Raw genomic sequence first — 20,916 nt, 5'->3', positions numbered from 1 at the left:
TACATGAGTGATATGGGTCTGGCTGGTACATGACTGAGAGGGGGCTGGTACATGACTGATATGGGGCTGGTATACATGACTGAGAGGGGGCTGGCTGGTACATGACTGAGAGGGGGCTGGTATACATGACTGAGAGGGGGCTGGTACATGACTGAGAGGGGGCTGGTATACAGGACTGAGAGGGGGCTGGTACATGACTGAGAGGGGGCTGGTATACATGACTGAGAGGGGGCTGGTACATGACTGAGAGGGGGCTGGTATACAGGACTGAGAGGGGGCTGGTACATGACTGAGAGGGGGCTGATACATGACTGAGAGGGGGCTGGTACATGACTGAGATGGGGCTGTGGTACATGACTGAGAGGGGGCTGTGGTACATGACTGAGAGGGGGGCTGGTACATGACTCAGAGGGGGCTGGTACATGACTGAGAGGGGGCTGTAGTACATGACTGAGAGGGGGGCTGGTACATGACTGAGATGGGGCTGGTACATGACTGAGAGGGGGCTGGTACATGACTGAGAGGGGGCTGGTATACATGACTGAGAGGGGGCTGGTACATGACTGAGAGGGGGCTGGTATACAGGACTGAGAGGGGGCTGGTATACATGACTGAGAGGGGGCTGGTACGTGACTGAGAGGGGTCTGGTATACATGACTGAGAGGGGGCTGGTATACAGGACTGAGAGGGGGCTGGTACATGACTGAGAGGGGGCTGGTATACATGACTGAGAGGGGGCTGGTATACATGAATGAGAGGGGGCTGGTACATGACTGAGAGGGGGCTGGTATACAGGACTGAGAGGGGGCTAGTACATGACTGAGAGGGGGCTGATACATGAATGAGAGGGGGCTGGTACATGACTGAGATGGGGCTGTGGTACATGACTGAGAGGGGGCTGGTACATGACTGAGAGGGGGCTGTGGTACATGACTGAGAGGGGGCTGGTACATGACTGAGAGGGGGCTGGTACATGACTGAGAGGTGGCTGGTATACAGGACTGAGAGGGGGGCTGGTACATGACTGAGGGGGCTGGTACATGACTGAGAGGGGGGCTGGTACATGACTGAGAGGGGGCTGGTACATGACTGAGAGGGGGCTGTGGTACATGACTGAGAGGGGGCTGTGGTACATGACAGAGGAGGGCTGGTACATGACTGAGAGGGGGCTGGTACATGACTGAGATGGGGCTGGCTGGTACATGACTGAGAGGGGGCTGTGGTACCTGACTGAGAGGGGGCTGTGGTACATGACAGAGGGGGGCTGGTACATGACTGAGAGGGGGCTGGTACATGACTGAGATGGGGCTGGCTGGTACATGACTGAGATGGGGCTGGCTGGTACATGACTGCGATGGGGCTGTGGTACATGACTGAGATTGGGCTGGCTGGTACATGACTGAGATGGGGCTGTGGTACATGACTGAGAAGGGGCTGGTACATGACTGAGAGGGGGCTGTGGTACATGACTGAGAGGGGGCTGGTACATGACTGAGAGGGGGCTGTGGTACATGACTGAGAGGGGGCTGTGGTACATGACTGAGAGGGGGCTGGAACATGACTGAGAGGGGGCTGGCTGGTACATGACTGAGAGGGGGCTGGTACATGACTGAGAGGGGGCTGGCTGGTACATGACTGAGATGGGGCTGTGGTACATGACTGAGAAGGGGCTGGTACATGACTGAGAGGGGGCTGTGGTACATGACTGAGAAGGGGCTGGTACATGACTGAGAGGGGGCTGTGGTACATGACTGAGAGGGGGCTGTGGTACATGACTGAGAGGGGGCTGGAACATGACTGAGAGGGGGCTGGCTGGTACATGACTGAGAGGGGGCTGGTACATGACTGAGAGGGGGCTGGCTGGTACATGACTGAGATGGGGCTGTGGTACATGACTGAGAGGGGGCTGTGGTACATGACTGAGAGGGGGCTGGTACATGACTGAGAGGGGGCTGGTACATGACTGAGAGGGGGCTGGTACATGACTGAGAGGGGGCTGTGGTACATGACTGAGAGGGGGCTGGTAGATGACTGAGAGGGGGCTGGTATACATGACTGAGAGGGGGCTGGTATACATGACTGAGAGGGGGCTGTGGTACATGACTTAGAGGGGGCTTGTACATGACTGAGATGGGGCTGGCTGGTACATGACTGAGAGGGGGCTGGTACATGACTGAGAGGGGGGCTGGTACATGACTGAGAGGGGGTTGTGGTACATGACTGAGAGGGGGCTGGTAGATGACTGAGAGGGGGCTGGTATACATGACTGAGAGGGGGCTGGTATACATGACTGAGAGGGGGCTGTGGTACATGACTTAGAGGGGGCTTGTACATGACTGAGATGGGGCTGGCTGGTACATGACTGAGATGGGGCAGTGGTACATGACTGAGAGGGGGCTGGTAGATGACTGAGAGGGGGATGTGGTACATGACTGAGAGGGGGCTGTGGTACATGACTGAGAGGGGGCTGGTACATGACTGAGAGGGGGCTGGTATACATGACTGAGAGGGGGCTGGTATACATGACTGAGAGGGGGCTGGTACATGAGAGAGAGGAGGCTGGTACATGAGAGAGAGGGGGCTGATACATGAGAGAGAGGGGGGCTGGTACATGACAGAGGGGGCTGGTATACATGACTGAGAGGGGGCTGGCTGGTACATGACTGAGAGGGGGCTGGTACATGACTGAGGGGGCTGGCTGGTAGATGACTGAGAGGGGGCTGGTACAGGACTGAGAGGGGGCTGGTATACATGACTGAGAGGGGGCTGGTACATGACTCAGAGGGGGCTGGTACATGACTCAGAGGGGGCTGGTATACATGACTGAGAGGGGGCTGGTATTCAGGACTGAGAGGGGGCTGGTACATGACTGAAAGGGGGCTGGTATACATGACCGAGAGGGGGCTGGTACATGACTGAGAGGGGGCTGGTACATGACTGAGAGGAGGCTGTGGTACATGACTGAGAGGGGGCTGTGGTACATGACTGAGAGGGGGCTGGTACTGTACATGACTGAGAGGGGGCTGGTACATGACTGGGAGGGGGCTGTGGTACATGACTGAGAGGGGGCTGGTACATGACTGAGAGGGGGCTGGTATACAGGACTGAGAGGGGGGCTGGTACATGACTGAGAGGGGGGCTGGTACATGACTGAGAGGGGGCTGGTACATGACTGAGAGGGGGCTGTGGTACATGACTGAGAGGGGGCTGTGGTACATGACTGAGAGGGGGGCTGGTACATGACTGAGAGGGGGCTGGTACATGACTGAGATGGGGCTGGCTGGTACATGACTGAGATGGGGCTGGCTGGTACATGACTGAGATGGGGCTGGCTGGTACATGACTGAGAGGGGGCTGTGGTACATGGCTGAGAGGGGGCTGGTACATGACTGGGAGGGGGCTGTGGTACATGACTGAGAGGGGGCTGGTACATGACTGAGAGGGGGCTGGTATACATGACTGAGAGGGGGCTGGTACATGACTGAGAGGGGGCTGGTATACAGGACTGAGAGGGGGCTGGTGCATGACTGAGATGGGGGTGGTACATGACTGAGATGGGGCTGTGGTACATGACTGAGATGGGGCTGTGGTACATGACTGGGAGGGGGCTGTGGTACATGACTGAGAGGGGGCTGTGGTACATGACTGAGAGGGGGCTGTGGCACATGACTGAGAGGGGACTGTGGTACATGACTGAGAGGGGGCTGGTACGTGACTGGGAGGGGGCTGTGGTACATGACTGAGAGGGGGCTGTGGTACATGACTGAGAGGGGGCTGTGGTACATGACTGAGATGGGGCTGTGGCACATGCCTGAGATGGGGCTGTGGCACATGACTGAGAGGGGGCTGTGGCACATGACTGAGAGGGGACTGTGGTACATGACTGAGAGGGGGCTGGTACATGACTGGGAGGGGGCTGTGGTACATGACTGAGAGGGGGCTGTGGTACATGACTGAGAGGGGGCTGTGGTACATGACTGAGATGGGGCTGTGGCACATGCCTGAGATGGGGCTGTGGTACATGACTGGGAGGGGGCTGTGGTACATGACTGAGAGGGGGCTGTGGTACATGACTGAGAGGGGGCTGTGGCACATGACTGAGAGGGGGCTGTGGTACATGACTGAGAGGGGGCTGGTACATGACTGAGAGGGGGCTGGTACATGACTGAGAGGGGGCTGTGGTACATGACTGAGATGGGGCTGTGGCACATGACTGAGATGGGGCTGTGGTACATGACTGGGAGGGGGCTGTGGTACATGACTGAGAGGGGGCTGTGGCACATGACTGAGAGGGGTCTGTGGTACATGACTGAGAGGGGGCTGGTACATGACTGAGAGGGGGCTGGTACATGACTGAGAGGGGGCTGTGGTACATACTAGGTCCATATCGTATCATCATAATATTATTTAAAAAATCATTAGGATAAGGGTTCCCTTGATAAAGATGCATGAAAAGGCTGTATAATATACAACACCTGTAGCTCAACTGCAAAAACTGCTTTTTTGATTTGATTAGATTTGTACTTGGAAATTAAAAACACATCATAAAAACAAATAATCTTGACCAATTTGTATTCCTGAGGATATCACCTAAAAGCATTCATTAAAAGAAACACTTATTTCCAAGGTGGTCCGCGATGGAAGACATAAAAACACAGCACATATAGCCTACTCAACTGCTAATTTTTGCTCAACTGCAAAAATGTATGCATACTTATGTATTAGGGTGCTCCGGAACCCTGTTCCGTGCCAACACCCACTTCAATGATAGAGCTCTCATATTTGCAAACGCATAAACTATATCTTAAATTATGGCTATATGTATAATATGGCCGTCGCTTATCAATGACTTGTTTGCATTGTGGCTGCAATGGATTGTTTTTTAATCGGTTCATTTCCGTTTTATACCATTTTGAAAAACGCTTGTTTCTTGAAAGTTTCAGAACATTTCAGAAGATTCTGTGATTATCCCCCTTTACTGGAATATACTGGAATACACAAAATTTGTCATTTTTCAGCCTATTTATGAATCGTTTTCAAATAAACGCTAGATTATCGATAGTATATGTGTACTTATGCACGCTATAGAAGCAGGCTGAAAAATCGATTATCCATTTCCTGATCAGCACACACACACACACACACACACACACATAGGGCCCACGTTGATATATCTGTGAAAAAAGCTCTGATTATCCCAAGACTGGTAAAATAGATTCCTTACCTCAGATCAGATGTTCTCCAAAAAGATTATTCCAATTCCTGATCGCCATTCCAAATATCCAATATTTATTGATCCAACGCTGGGTACTGGAAACACACATTCTCCGCTGTTCTGCGGCTCGGCAATGACTTCGATCGTCTCGGGTTACTTGTCTGACAAGTAAAATGTGGAAGCAGGACTTTTTTTTCTCCATGCGTTTCATTCAATCCAATCCAAAGGGGTGCAGTACCATCCGGAGAGACGATAGGGGGCAGTATTTTCCCAATGGAGCTCAGAGAGAGTTCCAGTGGTAACGTGAGGCTAGATTGATGAAATATTAATGGGAATCGCTAATAAAAAAGAAAACTATCAAAAACGAGATCTCTCGTCTCTCTGGCACTGAATGGTTGGCATGAACTAATGAGAAATCTCGTCGTTGGCACTCAAAGTGTTAATGAGGAAGTGCCTCATTTGCATATATACACATACAATTCAGAAAACTTGCAATATATATTTAAACATTTTTGATCCACTTTTTCTCCTCCTATTTTTCTTGTATTTTTCTCCCATCCCAATTTAGACGTTATGCCAATTCCCCCCTCCCCTTCCTGGTCGTTGCACACATTTGCCGGTCTAGGGAGCCCTGAAGTCTATCACATGCTTCCTCCGATACATAGGAGACAGCCAGCAGCCTCTTTTCACCTGGCAGCGAGGACTCTCACTGGGGAAGTGTAACGCGTGGGAGGATCACACTACCTCACCCAGATCCCTCCCTCGCTGTGCAGGCGCCCTGACCGACCTGTAGGAGTCGCTGTTTACAACGACCAGATTACCACCCACCGGCTTCCCTCCCGCTGACACCGCCAATTGTGTCAGTATGACGACCGCCCAAGCCGGAGGCAACGCTGACAGCCGGATTCGATACCAGTGTCTCTGCGGTGGTAGGCAGATGCTTAGTCCGCTGCGCTACCCGGCCGCCCTGCAATATATTTTCTATTAGTTTATATGTACATAACAAACTGGGAAAGTTTCATAGTGATATATATTCAAATATTTGTTTAGTCTATTAGGGGGTACTGTCTCTCGCCTTAAAACAACAGCTGGAACAGACCAGGCTACAGGGGTAACAGCTCCTGGTTTTCATATTTGATGGTTGTTCTCGTGGCTCGTGAGAGGCATTCAGATTGCTGGGGTCATCAGGAGGTCAGCCAGGCAATTGTTGTTCAGCTCTACTTTCATTGCAACAATGGTGGAGGAGATGTTGTATTTTGTATCTTCGAAAATGGACTCTGTTTTTGTGCCGTCTGCCTTATTATGTTGTACGCTTCAAATGGTAAATGGCTGCTTTTTTATCCAAAGCGCTTTACAATTTGTTACTCACATTTGACACATTCACTCACACATACACACACCAACAGCGGAGGCAACAGCGGAGGCAACCATGCAAGGTGCCAACCTGCTCATCGGGAGCAATTAGGGGTTAAGGGTCTTGCTCAAGGACACATCGACACGCTGCCCGGGAGGAGCGGGAATTGAACCGGGAACCTCCGGATTGCCAGACGACTGCTCTACCTCCTGAGCCACTGTCGCCTGGAGGTCTTACTGCATTCGCAATGTAATTATGTCCTTTGTTTTGTTTGCAAAACTCACTTCATCCTCCCCAAGCCAGCCGTCCATACCTTGTATTCCAAGTAGGCGTCGGTCTCGGCGCGGTTCCTCTCGATGACCCTCTCCCAGTGGCCGCGGATGTAGGCCAGGATCTGGTCCAGGTTGGTCTCGATGGGAGCGTCCGGCTCGTCCACCTCGCGGCCCGCCATCTGGTTGTACAGCACTCTCACGTCCTGTTGGGAGATACATGGATCACTTCAGCTGCTCAACGCGTATTTTAAGATCCTGCTGTTTGCTTATAAAGCAATGAATGGTCTGGCCCCACCCTACCTCACCGAGATCCTGCACCCCTACACCCCATCACGGTCTCTGAGGTCTGCTGACCAGTCCCTCCTTGTTGACCCTAAATCCAGGCTAAAAAACAGGGGGGACCGTGTATTTGCGGTTGCAGCCCCCAAACTGTGGAACGAGTTGCCCCCCCACATTAGGCTGGCCCCAACGGTCCCAGTGTCATCTTAAAACACATTTGTTCTCCCTAGCTTTAAAAAAAAATGTAGTCTGCTGTAATTTTGTTTGTAGTTCTGTGTACTTTGTATTGTGTTTATGTGTTCTTTTTACTATATTATGGGTTTTACTGTGAAGCACTTTGGTCAACCATGTTGTTTTTAAATGTGCTACACAAATAAAGTTGGATTGAATGACGACAACATGACGACAACAACAACTGGTCCACAGTATGTTACACACTACAACCACAATGGTCCACAGTATGTTACACACTACAACCACAACTGGTCCACAGTATGTTACACACTACAACCACAACTGGTCCACAGTATGTTACACACTACAACCACAAGGGTCATGGGAAGAGTTTGTAATCTGAAATCTCAACCTTGAAGAACTTGAAATGCAAGGGTGTAAAGTACTTGAGTAATTGTACTTTGTTACAATACTTAAGTACTGTTTTGGGGGATTTGTACTTTTTTAGTATTATTAGGTTTGTATACTTGTACTTTTACTTTACATTTCAGAGAAAAAAATACATACTTTTTACTCCTTACATTTAAAATGCAGACCTACAAAGTACAAATTTTGCAGTTCCAACTATTTTAATTAGTATAGTTGTTTCTCTGGCCGAACTAACGTTAACGTTATTAATCCTGCAGCCGCTCTTTATTTAAAAACAGCCAATCAAATCCCCATCAATGGAAAATGAACCCGCCCATACCCATGCTGATTGGTCCTTGTGCAAGACTAGAAAGCGGGGATCTTTGATTAAACACCTGCTGTCAGAAGAATAGACAGTCAGTGACAAGCTACAGAAGATGGCCACAAACGATAGTACGAGTGATGAAGAGGACGAAACAGAACATTTCATTGCCCCAAGATAAAAACAAGTTTTTACTTTTACTTTTTAGTACTTAAGTACATTTAAAAGTAGAAACTTTTAGACTTTTACTCAAGTGTGTTTTTAGCCAGATGACTTTTACTTGAGTACGATTTTGAGACTGTACCCATACTTTCACTTAAGTATAATTTCTGGGTACTTTTTACACCCCTGAGCTGGTCTGTATCCGCTTCCATTAATTTATGCTAACCTTCTGTAGTGTGGCAGTGAAAGGGTTAACCTGCTGTTGTGTGGCAGTGAAAGGGTTAACCTTCTGTGTATTGTCGCAGTGAAAGGGTTTACCCTTTGTCGTGTGGCAGTGAAAGGGTTAACCTTCTATAGTGTGGCAGTGAAATGGTTAACGTAAGGTTATGTATATAACCAAGTTCTATGAATTATGGTGACGCTCAGCGTCAGTCTGCACGCACTTCACTTCGTGCACGAGCACTGAATAAAAAATTCCACAATGTACCTTTACATCCCAACATTCGTCTGGCCACACCCCTATCCGCTTACCTTTATAAGCAGGTGTGTGGTCACCTACTCGCCTCCTTCCCAAACTTTCACCACAAGGTGAGATCAAGGGCCGCAGTGGCGTCCTGACGCTGAGCGTCACCATAATTCATAGAACTTGGTTATATACATAACCTTACGTTCTACTTCATTATGGCTCCGCTCAGCGTCAGTCTGCACAAGAGGAGCTGAGCGGGAGCCAGAAGCTCGACAAATGTACCCCGCTGAGGCCCCCCACAACCATCAGACCAGGGAGGACCAAGCCCCCCGACCCTCCCTAATGGAGGATACCCTCCCTATTGGAGGACGGGAGAGAGACGGATCTGACCGTGCGAAGAGGAACTCAAGCAACTCAACGCACAGGGTGAGCAGATCGTGGCTTGACCCCACGACTACGCACACGCACAACCCGCATGCCACCAGGGAACGAACGGAAGGAACAACCCTTGTTACTGCCCCCAAAATCACGGAGTCAAGAGCAAACTCAACCCCGTGGCAAGGCCGTAGCAGCGGAGCGCGAAGGAAGACCCAGACCCACTGAAGGGACTGGATCCCCTGGAAAAAGGGGGGCCCGGAGAGGTCAATGACGCCAGGCATCAAGACCCCACCAGGCGGTCACTCAGTGACACCGCCCCTCACATCGCCAGCGTATTCGGATAAGGCCCCTCCAAGAGCGGGCCCTTTCCCCCCAATAGTACACCGCCTGGCACACTGACCCTGCAACACAGGCAGTCAGCATGGCCGTAAAGCACTCAAAAAGGTTAACCAACAGAAGCAGGCAGCGCACCGGGGAAACCAGGCAGCAGGCTGTAGACCCGAGCCTGGAGCACTGCGGACGAGACAGGCGCCAAAGGGGTCAACTGAAAACAGCCCCCCTGGCGGAAGGGGCGTATGCTGGCATTGTTGCACACCATGACAAAGCCTCCATAAAAAAAAACCCACACAGAGGGGTCGAGGCAGAGAAGGCTGACACGATTGGCAGACGTCATGAACGTGCAGGGGCACACTCAACCGGGTAACCCGGGAGTTGACTCTGCTCCAACACACCAGGGAATCAACCACCCTCTTGGTACCACATACGGTGGTTGTTCCTATAACCCCTCAAGAAAAAAGGGTTATCCCAGGCCTATGGTTTCAACGAAACATTACTTCGGACCGGGCCCGGCGGCTCGGGAAGCACACAGGGTTACCAGAGGAGGTCCAGAAGACCACCCCAACAGCCCCCTCTTCGCCATGCGTGAGAGAGGAGCGAAAGAAAGGAGAACCAGCCCCTTATAATAGTGCCAGGTACAAAGTGTACCCAACAAAGGGTCTCCATAACGCCTAACCCCATGACACCCGGGCCGACCCGGCATTTTTCCCCCTGAAAAAAGCACAAGTCCCTCAGGGTACCAGAACAGCAGATCTGCATCCCCGGCGGACAACGGGTTAACTGACCTGGACCAGCGTGACCAGAACCAGTCCCGTGCCCTAACCACGCCGACATGCCCACTCCAGGAGAGGGGGCAGGAATGCGTGTTGATCTAAAACATGAAAAGAGGGCGCCACCCAGACGGTCCTATTTATACCGCGCTCAGTGGCCCACCCCAAGGGCATGAGACCCCTCTACCTATGTTCTGATCTATTCCGTTAACATCCCCCAGATATGAACGAGAATCCGTCGAGACCCAGTAACAGGCTCTCGGAAGAGGGAAAAAAACCCATCCCAGTTGCCCTATAAAAACGCTGTTTTAATAACAAGCAACTAAGGCGTACTAGCCTCCTGCATGAATCTTAACAGAAACACCCCGAGCCAGCACTATGTATGTGTCGGGACCCAAAACATATCAATGGACAGTCTAACCAGACCCCATATTGATCCTTCAAGGCGCCTGGGAGAACGACAAGAAGGGTGTCGTGCTTCATATTCTCCACTCTTTTTTATTAAAAAAGAAAGAAACACCGACTGACATGAATCCCACGTGACGCAGCCGAGGGTAATTTTTTTTTACATTTTCACATCCCGCCACCCTCACTACAGAGGAGAGACGGAACTCCTCAGCGAGACTTCCCACGTGAGCCATAGATTGAAAAGTCACGGTAACATTGAGTCATGTGACCAACCGACTCAAGTTACACGTATATCGAGCGTAGTAGAACAGTAAGTTCCTACGCTCTGCCCCGACAACTTGACAACAACAGACCCTACATACGGGTCTAAACTCACAGAAGCCGGCGTCCAATAGAAACGTGCCTAGTGACGTTTGCTATGACGGGGGGAAACCCAAGACACAATCGCCTGTGATAGTTGCGGAGTCTGGGAAACCCCCCCCCCCCCGTGCCAAGCTGCCTAACAGCTTGACACTGACCGAATGAAAAGAGAGTCCCAGAAACCCCCTGACCAATCAGAAGAGGGAAGGAGGGGTTTATCCGGTACCCCCTTGCAAGCCCAACCCTCGCATATGACAACAACAACAGCCATATGATACCCTCAGTAGCAATGCCAATGAATAGCGCAAGCTAATCCAATGCACGCTAGCCACAGACATATCTGTGAACAGGGTTTATAGCAAGGCCAAGTTGTGTGTGTGTGAACCCGACACCCGTATCTATGTTGTAAGACACAGAAAATCTGATAGAGAGAGAGAGCGGCTGAGCCGCGGTACATTTTCATACGAGCATTACTGCAAACCAACACAATAGTGTTGCAGCTCAATATCACTGTTTAAGCAACAGAGCACACAAAAAAAAAACCTTTTTCAACCGAGTGTAGGCTGCAGGCCTTGCTTAAGCTCTAACATGAAAGTAACGCCTAGCCCTCCTATCAAACCCATACTAGTGAAAGATTCACACGTTGCATCCCCATCATATGTTTGGTGAATAAACACACAGTTTGTTAACAAAAAATACAGTCCCCCTTTAGGAGGGACTCTTTATTTTCGAACAAAAATCATAGAGGGGCCGGGAAGCGAACAGGGGGGGACCACAGAGGGAAAAAGTCATCATGAAGTTAGCGACGCCTGCCACGAGCCGCTCGGGGCTTCCCACCCCGTGGAGCCCCGGAGGGACGGTAAACGATCGGCGGCTGGTCTCGACGATCCCTACCGTCACCTCCGGGCGTAGATGGGCCGGCTGCAGTGGCGGAGGCGCCCTCTCTCCTCCTGGCCTTCTTTGCCGAAGGTCCAGCAGTGGCGGTGGTAGCAGCGGCGGCCACGGCGGAGGAACCTCGATGACGCGGCGGCCATCTGACTCCACCGGCAACATCGGGCGGGGGGAAATGAGGCTGGAGCACGGAGCGCTCCTCCTACAGCATCTCCCTGCAGGTTGAGGTCATCAGCTGCAGTGCCGACCCAAATAGTCCAGCCTCTGAGAGGGGTGCCGTCAGAAGGGGAGTCCTCTTCTTCTCCGGCACGCGCGCCTGCTCCAGCCAAAGGTGGCGCTGGATCAGAGTGGCCAGGGCGCGCACTTTCCCAGCGGCTATAGCCTGCGGCTGAATCAGATGCAGGATGGCTCCTGCCGACTGGGCGAGCTGATCATGCTGTAAAACAGTCAGCTCCGTGCCGCCCGTCAATATCCCGGACATGAATCTCGCCAGCTGCGCGATGTTAGAAGTGGCAGCTAGAGATTGTGTTCCGGTGATAAATGACTGGTCGCTCCAAAATGCCAACCGCCTCGCCGATTTCCCTTGGGGACCGACCCATCCCACCCCGGTCACAGCCTCTTCACCCTGCTCCCCTCTGGGAGAAGGCTGAGGATCCCAAAGGCTGTGAAAGCTCGACACAGACTGAGCTTCTTCCCCTCAGCCGCCAGGCTGATCAATGCCTCAGGCCCCCCCCCCCCCCCCCCCCTCGGTACCCCCCCCCCCCCCCCCTCTGCCCCCAAGTGACACTGGCACAATGACATTGACTGCACTGCACTAGTCCGTACTGGATCTCTGCACACTTCACTTTATATATATATATATGTATTTTATTTATTGATTAATCCCCCACTGCACTGTTTTCGTTTCTTGTCTGTGTTGGTGTTTGTTTACTGTGAAAAAAGAAAGAATGCATACACTGTATTGCTGCAACAATTACCAATGTGTTTTACACAAATGGCTCAATAAAGGAATCTGAATCTGAATCTGAATCTGAATCCGTAACGGCTCCCACACCACCTCAGGACAAAGGAGCGCCGCCATCTGCCTATCAAGCCGTGGCACGCCCTCCTTCATGCCGTCTACCAAACCCGCCACCCGCGTGACTTGCACGTAGGCGGGAGTAAGGCCCATGATGTGGGAGACCACCTCGCCCTGATGGACGTAGGCCCCCATTGAGGGGAAAAATGGGTAGACAACGTCCACCCCTCTCACCGGGCGACGTTGCCATAGATGACCTATGAGATCGTCAGGGACAGGAACAGGCAGTGGCTGCGGCAGCGGAACGCCGTTTGCGACTGCCGCCGCCGCCATGAGCTCGGGGAACAAAGCACGCAGTTCCCCCTGCATACTTTCCTCCTCCGAGCCCGCGTCCCTCACATGCAGCATACTACTGGTCAAGGAGCCACATTCTGATGTGGCTGATAGCAGGGCATCCCGCCGCCGAGTCGGAGGTTCTAACCCAACATCCGCGGACGAGGAACCCCAAGGAGACATCTCACCCCCCTCCAGTGTTACCTGGACGGGCAGGAGCCATGTCTCCACCGGGCCTTCAAACAAGAACCCGTCCGCCTCTATCATGTAGTCCTCTGTTTCCATCGGCCATGTAGAGACAGACGCATCCTCATCCGGCTCCAGTAACTCACCAAAACCAGGCCGTTCGTGTCTGCAAGCCACCATCTTGCGACGGGAGCGAGCTGACGCAAAAGGTTTGCGTCTCAAATCCCCTGCAACCAAAGGCGCCGGCCGCCCAACAGCGGACGACTCCCCGGAAGCAGAGGAACCAGAGCCGGAACCAGGCCATCGCACAGGAGACGGCACTGGTGCACCAGCTCCTTGGAGAGGCAAACTACCCATCGGACGCCTACCGGGCAGGGCTGCCGACCACGAGAGAGGCCTCAACCCCGCTCCAAGACGCACGACAGAGGCGGCGATGGAGAACCGCTGGTGAAGAGTGGCGTTGCGAGCGCGACCCTTTGAAGTAGACATTATGACTTAGCTTTTTTCTTTCGAAATATATGAGAGAAGAAAAAAAGCAAAAAAAAAATTAAACACGTCTCAACTTTCTTCAGCTAACAACCTCGTCAAGTGTGGGATCTACCGAAGGCACTTCCTTGTGGTGAAAGTGAAGAAGGAGGCGAGTAGGTGACCACACACCTGCTTATGAAGGTAAGCGGATAGGGGTGTGGCCAGACGAATGTTGGGATGTAAAGGTACATTGTGGAATTTTTTATTCAGTGCTCGTGCACGAAGTGAAGTGTGTGCAGACTGACGCTGAGCGGAGCCATAATGAAATAGAACCTTCTGTAGTGTGGCAGTGAAAGGGTTAACCTGCTGTTGTGTGGCAGTGAAAGGGTTAACCTTATGTGTATTGTCACAGTGAAAGGGTTAACCTGCTGTCATGTGGCAGTGAAAGGGTTAACCTTCTGTGTATTGTCACAGTGAAAGGGTTAACCTGCTGCCATGTGGCAGTGAAAGAGTTAACCTGCTGTCGTGTGGCAGTGAAAGGGTTATTATTATTATTATTATTATTATTATTATTATTATTATTATTATTATTATTATTATTATTATTATTATTATTATTATTATTATTATTATTATTATTATAATAATAATAATAATAATAATAATAATAATAATAATAATAATAATAATAATAATAATAATAATAATAATAATAATAATAATAATAATATTATTATTATTATTATTATTATTATTATTATTATTATTATTATTATTATTATTATTATTATTATTATTATTATTATTATTATTATTATTATTATTATTATTATTATTATTATTATTATTATTATTATTATTATTGTCCTGTGATTTATCGTTGATTATTACTGTTATTGTATTGTTTGTCTTGTTTTATGTAAAAAAAGGGAAAATAAAAAACAATTGACTAACCGTCGGTAGTGTGATAGTAAAGGGTTAACCTTCTGTAGTGTGGTAGTGAAATGGTTAACCTTCTGTAGTGTGGCAGTGAAAGGGTTAACCTTCTATAGTGTGGCAGTGAAAGGGTTAACCTGCTGTCGTGTGGCAGTGAAAGGGTTAAGTAATAATCAACGATAAATCACAGGACAATAACAGAAATAATAATAACAAGTAATTAAATCAGAATGAAAGTAGATTAAAAGATTAAAAAGACATAAAAATTATAAATACAATACAATACATGGGCTCTTGCTCGCTCTTCCCCCTCAGGACCCCCCACTTGGACTATACATCCACTACTTCATTCAGCACCAGGATATTCCTAATTTATCTGCGTTCCTTTATCTTATCCACCACAGCTACCCAGATTGCAATGCTGGCTTCGTTAACACCTAGAATTCGTGCAGTGGATATATCTAGATAAATCACATCGAGATAGGTGAGAATCCATACCTTCCGGCACATTTTATCTGGTTGAATCCAGTGTGACGCTATCAACTTTTTGGCAGCCGTAAGACCCACCAAAATGAGTCTCTTTACATGTACAGAGGTCGATAACTGAGAAACATCATTCAACAACAATACAGAAGGCAGTATCGGTATGGTCAGAGACAAAAATTCTGATAATTGAGTGGTGACATTTTCCCAATACATATGCATATATGTACCAATAGCATCGCTTGAACACAAGGAGCATAGAGAGTCCGGTCTGAGACCCATTAAGTGCAATCAGGGGTCAGGTAAATCCTATGAACAAAGTTAAGATTAATCTGTTGGTGATCTGGGTTTGCGTGATGAAAGCCGAACATTTTCCCAGACTACATCCCAATCAAAATCTGCTTCCAGGTTTGGGATATCCTTCCTCCAAACCGAGTCTAGGGGAAGGACCTTATATGAGGACGTAAGTAAGTGGCGATAAAAGTCAGAGACAAAACCTCTCAACGTCTCCTTGTCATAAAAGAATTTGTGAAATCTGTGGCGCCCAAGTGGAACATCTAATGGGACTCCGTGAGCCTTCAAAGCTGCTCTTATTTGTAGATAGAAGAAATAAGTGGAACTGGTGAGGTTACATTTGTTGAATATATCTCGACGGTTAGTGAAAGGGTTAATGTGTCAGCTCAGAACTCTGCAGAATCTGCACCTGGCTCGCTGATAACAAACTATCATTACACCTGGGTAAAACAGAGTCCATTCTCTTCGGATCAAATACAGTAACAAACTCAGCAAGACCGACGGCTTCTCAGTTACAGTGGGTGACAATATTGTCACAAGGAAAGATGAAATTACATACCTAGGTTCCATCCTAGAGGCAAATCTTTCCTGTGACAAAATGGCATCCAAGGTAATACAAAAAGTCAACCAACTAACTTGATTCTTGTACCGGATCTCCTCTCTGGTAAACAAGAATACCCTGAAGACTCTGGCAGGAGCACTCATTCAAGGGTACTACGACTATGCTTGCACCTCATGGTACCAAAGCACCTCAAAGGCGCTAAAAACAAAATTACAAACATCTCAAAACAAACTGGTCAGACTACTTACTGGTCAGACCTTACTCCTAGAACCCACCTCACCCCTGCCCACTTTGACAACCTAGGATGGCTTAGAGTAGACGACAGAGTACAGCAACTTGCAATGGGTCTGGTCTATAAGATACACTACACGACCAAGGTACCCATGTACATGTCAAAATACTTCCCAAAGGTCAGTGAATACCACGATCACAACACCAGAGGGAGCTCCACAAATCATGTTAAACCCAGATTCGGCTCAAACAAGGGACTAAACACGTTTTGCAATTATGCCACATCAATGTGGAACGCCCTACTCAAAGCTGTAAAAAAATGTGAATCACTACCCACTTTCAAAACCACTCTCAAAGAACACCTACGGGAGACTGCAATTCGAAACTGGCCCCTGTAAATGTCCTAACCCAACCCCCTAAAATGTACAGTATGGTTTTGTCAATATTCCAATGTACAGTTTTGCTTGTACAGTTGTACAGTGTCCCCCACCCACCCCTCCTACCCAACCTACCCAACCCAACCCCCCCACCCCACCCACCTCCAATGTACAGTCCCCCCCCCCCACCCCACCTACCCAACCTCCTCCAATGTACAGTTTCTACGTCAAATGTATATACTCTCTTTTCTAGACTCTTTTTGTATCACAAACAGTACTGTATTTGCAAATGTGGTATGTCATAAATGTATAGATGTAGCAGTACTGTCTATCTGTATGTCGTGTATGTCATATATGTTATGATGAATTGAAAATGGGGGACCCTGATGTAAACAAGACTAAAGTCTTTCTCTGGTCTGCATCCCCTTAACAATTGTATGTATTGAGCCGTACTGTACTGTACCCATTCTGCAATCTGTTAATAAAGTGTCCAATCAATCAATCAATCAATCAATCAATCAATCAATCAATCAATCAATCAACCAATCAATCAATCAATCAATCAATCAATCAATCAATCAATGTCCCCACCTCCTCATGGTGCTGCTCCAGCTCGCTCAGCTCCGCCCTCATGCTCTCCATCTGCACCTCCAGGTCCCCCTTGCTGAGCGAGGCGTCGTCCATCACCTTGTAGAGGGAGCCGATCTCCTCCTCCACCGCCTTCCTGAACGGCTGCTCGTTCTCGAACCTGCAGGAGCCAGACGCAGGGGGAGAGGCGTAACCATAACAGCACTATGACTAGGGATGGGTACAGAATCTGGTGCTTTAAGGGTACCGACTCCTACCGATATTATCGGCCGATATTGGCATTAAAATGTAATATCGGAAATGATCGGTATGGGTTTTCAAAAATAATTGAAAGATTATTATTATTATTTTAATTTTTTTTTACATTTATTTAACCTTTATTTACCCAGGCAAGCAAGTAAGAACAAATTCTTATTTTATTTATTGTCACAAGTATGCATAATGTTGTGTTAATTCCACGACAAGAGATATGTAAGGGATAATGTATAGCTACGAGGTCATTGTCGCAAAATAATTGACCGACACGGAGTTTAGAATACAGAGGCACCTCGCCGTTTTAAACGTAGTGAAGGTTAATTATTTTGCGACAATGACCGAGTATAGCTATACATTATCCCGCTTATTACATGGCTAACTTACTAACAATATATCTAATTAATTTTACACCATCGACAAGACGAGATCAAATGCTCCGTCCGCTGTCAGCCCAAATAAAGTTATTATTATTGCCGGCAGGTGTGTGGACTGATTGCACTGCTGCAGTGTGTGTCAGTGGGCTTGATTGCGAACAGCGGCCATTATTGCTCGGCAGAGGTCCGTTATCGAGTAATAACGGACCTCTGTCGAGCGCTATTGACCAATCACAATCAAGCATTTCGGCGAATGTTAAAACGCCATGTAATAAGTAATGTTAATTACCTGAAATTATTCAGTTTTTTGGGGGGGGAAACCCCGCATATATCGGTATCGGTTGATATCGGTATCAGAAATTAAGAGTTGGACAATATCGGTATATCCGATATCGGTAAAATTAAGCATTACATCACGAGACAGAGTGTGTTATAGAAATTAGATCACGCCCATGGGTGGTTGTTAGGCCCGAAGCGGAGCCGAGGGTCGTTAGACCCCCATAGGCGTGATCTAATTTCTATAACACACTCTGTCGTGTGATGTAATGCTTTTATACAATGTCATCCAACCTTATTGCTATACAATAAACACACATTAATTGAAGATTTATTGACAACCATCCGCAGAAAAAGTAGTTCCCAAAAGAAAAAGAGAGAAATTGCCTCTGTGTGGAATTAGCTTGGAAGTGCAACTGTCTCTCACTAACACATCCAACTGTTCTCACTAACACATCCAACAAACTAACACATCCAACAAACTAACACATCCAACTGTTCTCACTAACATATCCAACAAACTAACACATCCAACTGTTCTCACTAACACATCCAACTTCTCTTTTCTTTTTTTTGTACCTACTTTCTATAGAACTTCATTCTTAGATGCTTCTATAGAAAGTAGGTTAAAAAATAAAAAATAAATTCTTTGCCCTATAGGAGGTAAATTATTTTTTTAACCTACTTTCTATAGAAGCAGCTGGGAGGTGCACTGTTTTAAGTGAGCGTGGATTATTGAATTGATTGATTGATTGCAAATTTGTCTGTCCGCCTTGTTTCAAACTGGTTAAGCTTGGCGTTTCTTTCGAAGTCGCCCTCTTTCGAAGTTGGTGATGCTTAGAGTTTGGAATCGCCCTGCTCTAAAGATAAACTCTAAGCATAACCAACTTCGAAAGAGGGCCTAAACTTAACCAGTTTGAAACAAGGCGGACATTAATCAAATTTACAATTAATCAATCAATCAATCAATTCGCGCAATGTTTATTTTGTTCCACAATGACTCATGACCCACCAATTACATAATCCAACATTGTGTAAGAAACAAACACATTTGCCGTGACAGAATCGTTTTTGATTTAGTCGTTATGATGCTGTCAACATATCCATTCATAACGTTTATTGTCCGCCATCTTGCTTTCACTTCTAAATCCACGACTGGCGGAGTGATCGTAATTCGGTTGTGGGCGGATTCTAGGACCACGAGCGGGGGTTATGACAAATAACCACGTGTAACTTGACTGTTTCAGCCAATCAGAATCGAGAAATTTGCATGCCATTGTATAAAAGCCAATATCGAACCTCCCTAGTACCGACCGAATCACGTCGGTACTACCGAGTACCGAATCACGTGAGATCCACCGGTACTACTGTAAAAAAAATTGTTTTTAAGTCCGATGACGTCAGCGGTTCGTTTAATCATGATTAATAAGTCTGCCTCCACCCTAAACTCTACTCATTAATCATGATTAATAAGTCTGCCTCTAGAGACGTTTGTTCTCACCTGTCCTTTTAGGCCGTGTCCAGACAAAAACGATTTTGATCTTTTTCGTTTCGTTTTCATTTAAAAAAAAAAAAAAAAAAGGTTTCCGTAAAAACGAACCCGTCTCAAGATAATAAGTGCGTGCCACAAATTTACAAAATAAATGTCTTTTCTGTTTTTAGACGTCGCTCTTTTATTTTGAAAATCCCCGACCGGAAGTGTTATATTGTCTATTGCTAGCAGCTTAACTTGTGTCGGCCGGTTCTGTGCTTTTTTGAGCTAACGTAACATTTTCCAAAGGAGAGGAGAGAAGTCTGCGGCTCACATGCAGCTCAAACTACCTGTTGGAATAAATTAATTGATTGATGTTTAACTTGTCCCTGTGTGTGTCCAGTCATTTCGACTAGCAAACGTTGTCATGACGTTACCTCAGGATACCACTGTCTATTGTATTTAGTTGGTTAGCTATTTAGCTAATGTGGATAGCATTTTGAATAGCATCAATGCTAGCTGGCTGGCTACAGCTTTATTTACAAAATTATGGAGGCTTTTTAATCGTCAAGGTAAGAGAGGATTTGTCATGATCATGAAGGCGTATGCTATGGAACAATATGTGCTTGGGTTTTCAGAAAAAGGCCAGCTATGTGACGCTAATCTCTAGTTAGTATCGTGTATTGCATCACAGTAGCCTCCCGATCAAGCTCAATAGCATGTGTGTGCGCCTCGGTTGGGAGTGTGTGTACTGTAAGCACAGCAGAGCTCCGCTTCAGACAGATAGAGAGAGTACAGCATATGTAAAGCTGTAAAAGCCTGATCAAGCTCAATAGCTGTACATGCCATTGTTGTTGTGATGTTTTCACATGCGGGGTAAGGGAGAGGTGGGCTATCGCGTCATCGGTTCAGGAGAAGACGCGTTTCGCTTGTAAAGATGGTGACGCAATGGGGGGAGTCTTCAGGCGTCTTCAGAATTGCGCACTCTGAAAGCTGGTATCAGAAAGTAGCGTCTTCAGGCTGCCAGAACGCAGTTCCCTGTGGCTGAAAGGTGCAAACGATCAAATACTTTGCCTGATACGACCGAAATCGTTTTAGTCTGGACATGGCCTTAGATAACAGGGTTGCGTTTTGTTCTCACCTGTCCTTGAAGTCCTCTGCGTTCGCCTGCACATTCTCTGTCTGCAGCATGAGTCTGGCGTTGTCCAGTATGGCCTCGCTCACCTGTGGGTTAGAATGGCATTACATTACATTACATTACATTTCCAC

At 48.0% G+C, this 20,916-nt stretch overlaps 1 protein-coding gene across 1 annotated transcript in view; it reads right to left on the bottom strand.

The window, feature by feature from the left end:
• The window catches only part of bfsp2 (beaded filament structural protein 2, phakinin), a gene marked incomplete at its 5' end in the record, with an annotated part of 67,058 nt that overhangs the window by 36,588 nt on the left and 9,554 nt on the right, over positions 1–20,916 (bottom strand). The window contains 3 exons of the mRNA XM_084312980.1: positions 6,883–7,044; positions 17,275–17,431; positions 20,789–20,871. Coding sequence (XP_084169106.1) covers positions 6,883–7,044; positions 17,275–17,431; positions 20,789–20,871 — 402 coding nt within the window. The remainder of the gene's footprint in view (positions 1–6,882; positions 7,045–17,274; positions 17,432–20,788; positions 20,872–20,916) is intronic.

This window comes from Notolepis coatsorum (assembly GCF_963971535.1).
Source record: "Notolepis coatsorum genome assembly, chromosome: 4".
In the NCBI taxonomy this organism is placed as follows: domain Eukaryota; kingdom Metazoa; phylum Chordata; class Actinopteri; order Aulopiformes; family Paralepididae; genus Notolepis; species Notolepis coatsorum.
This window is presented reverse-complemented; position numbering and strand designations above follow the sequence as displayed.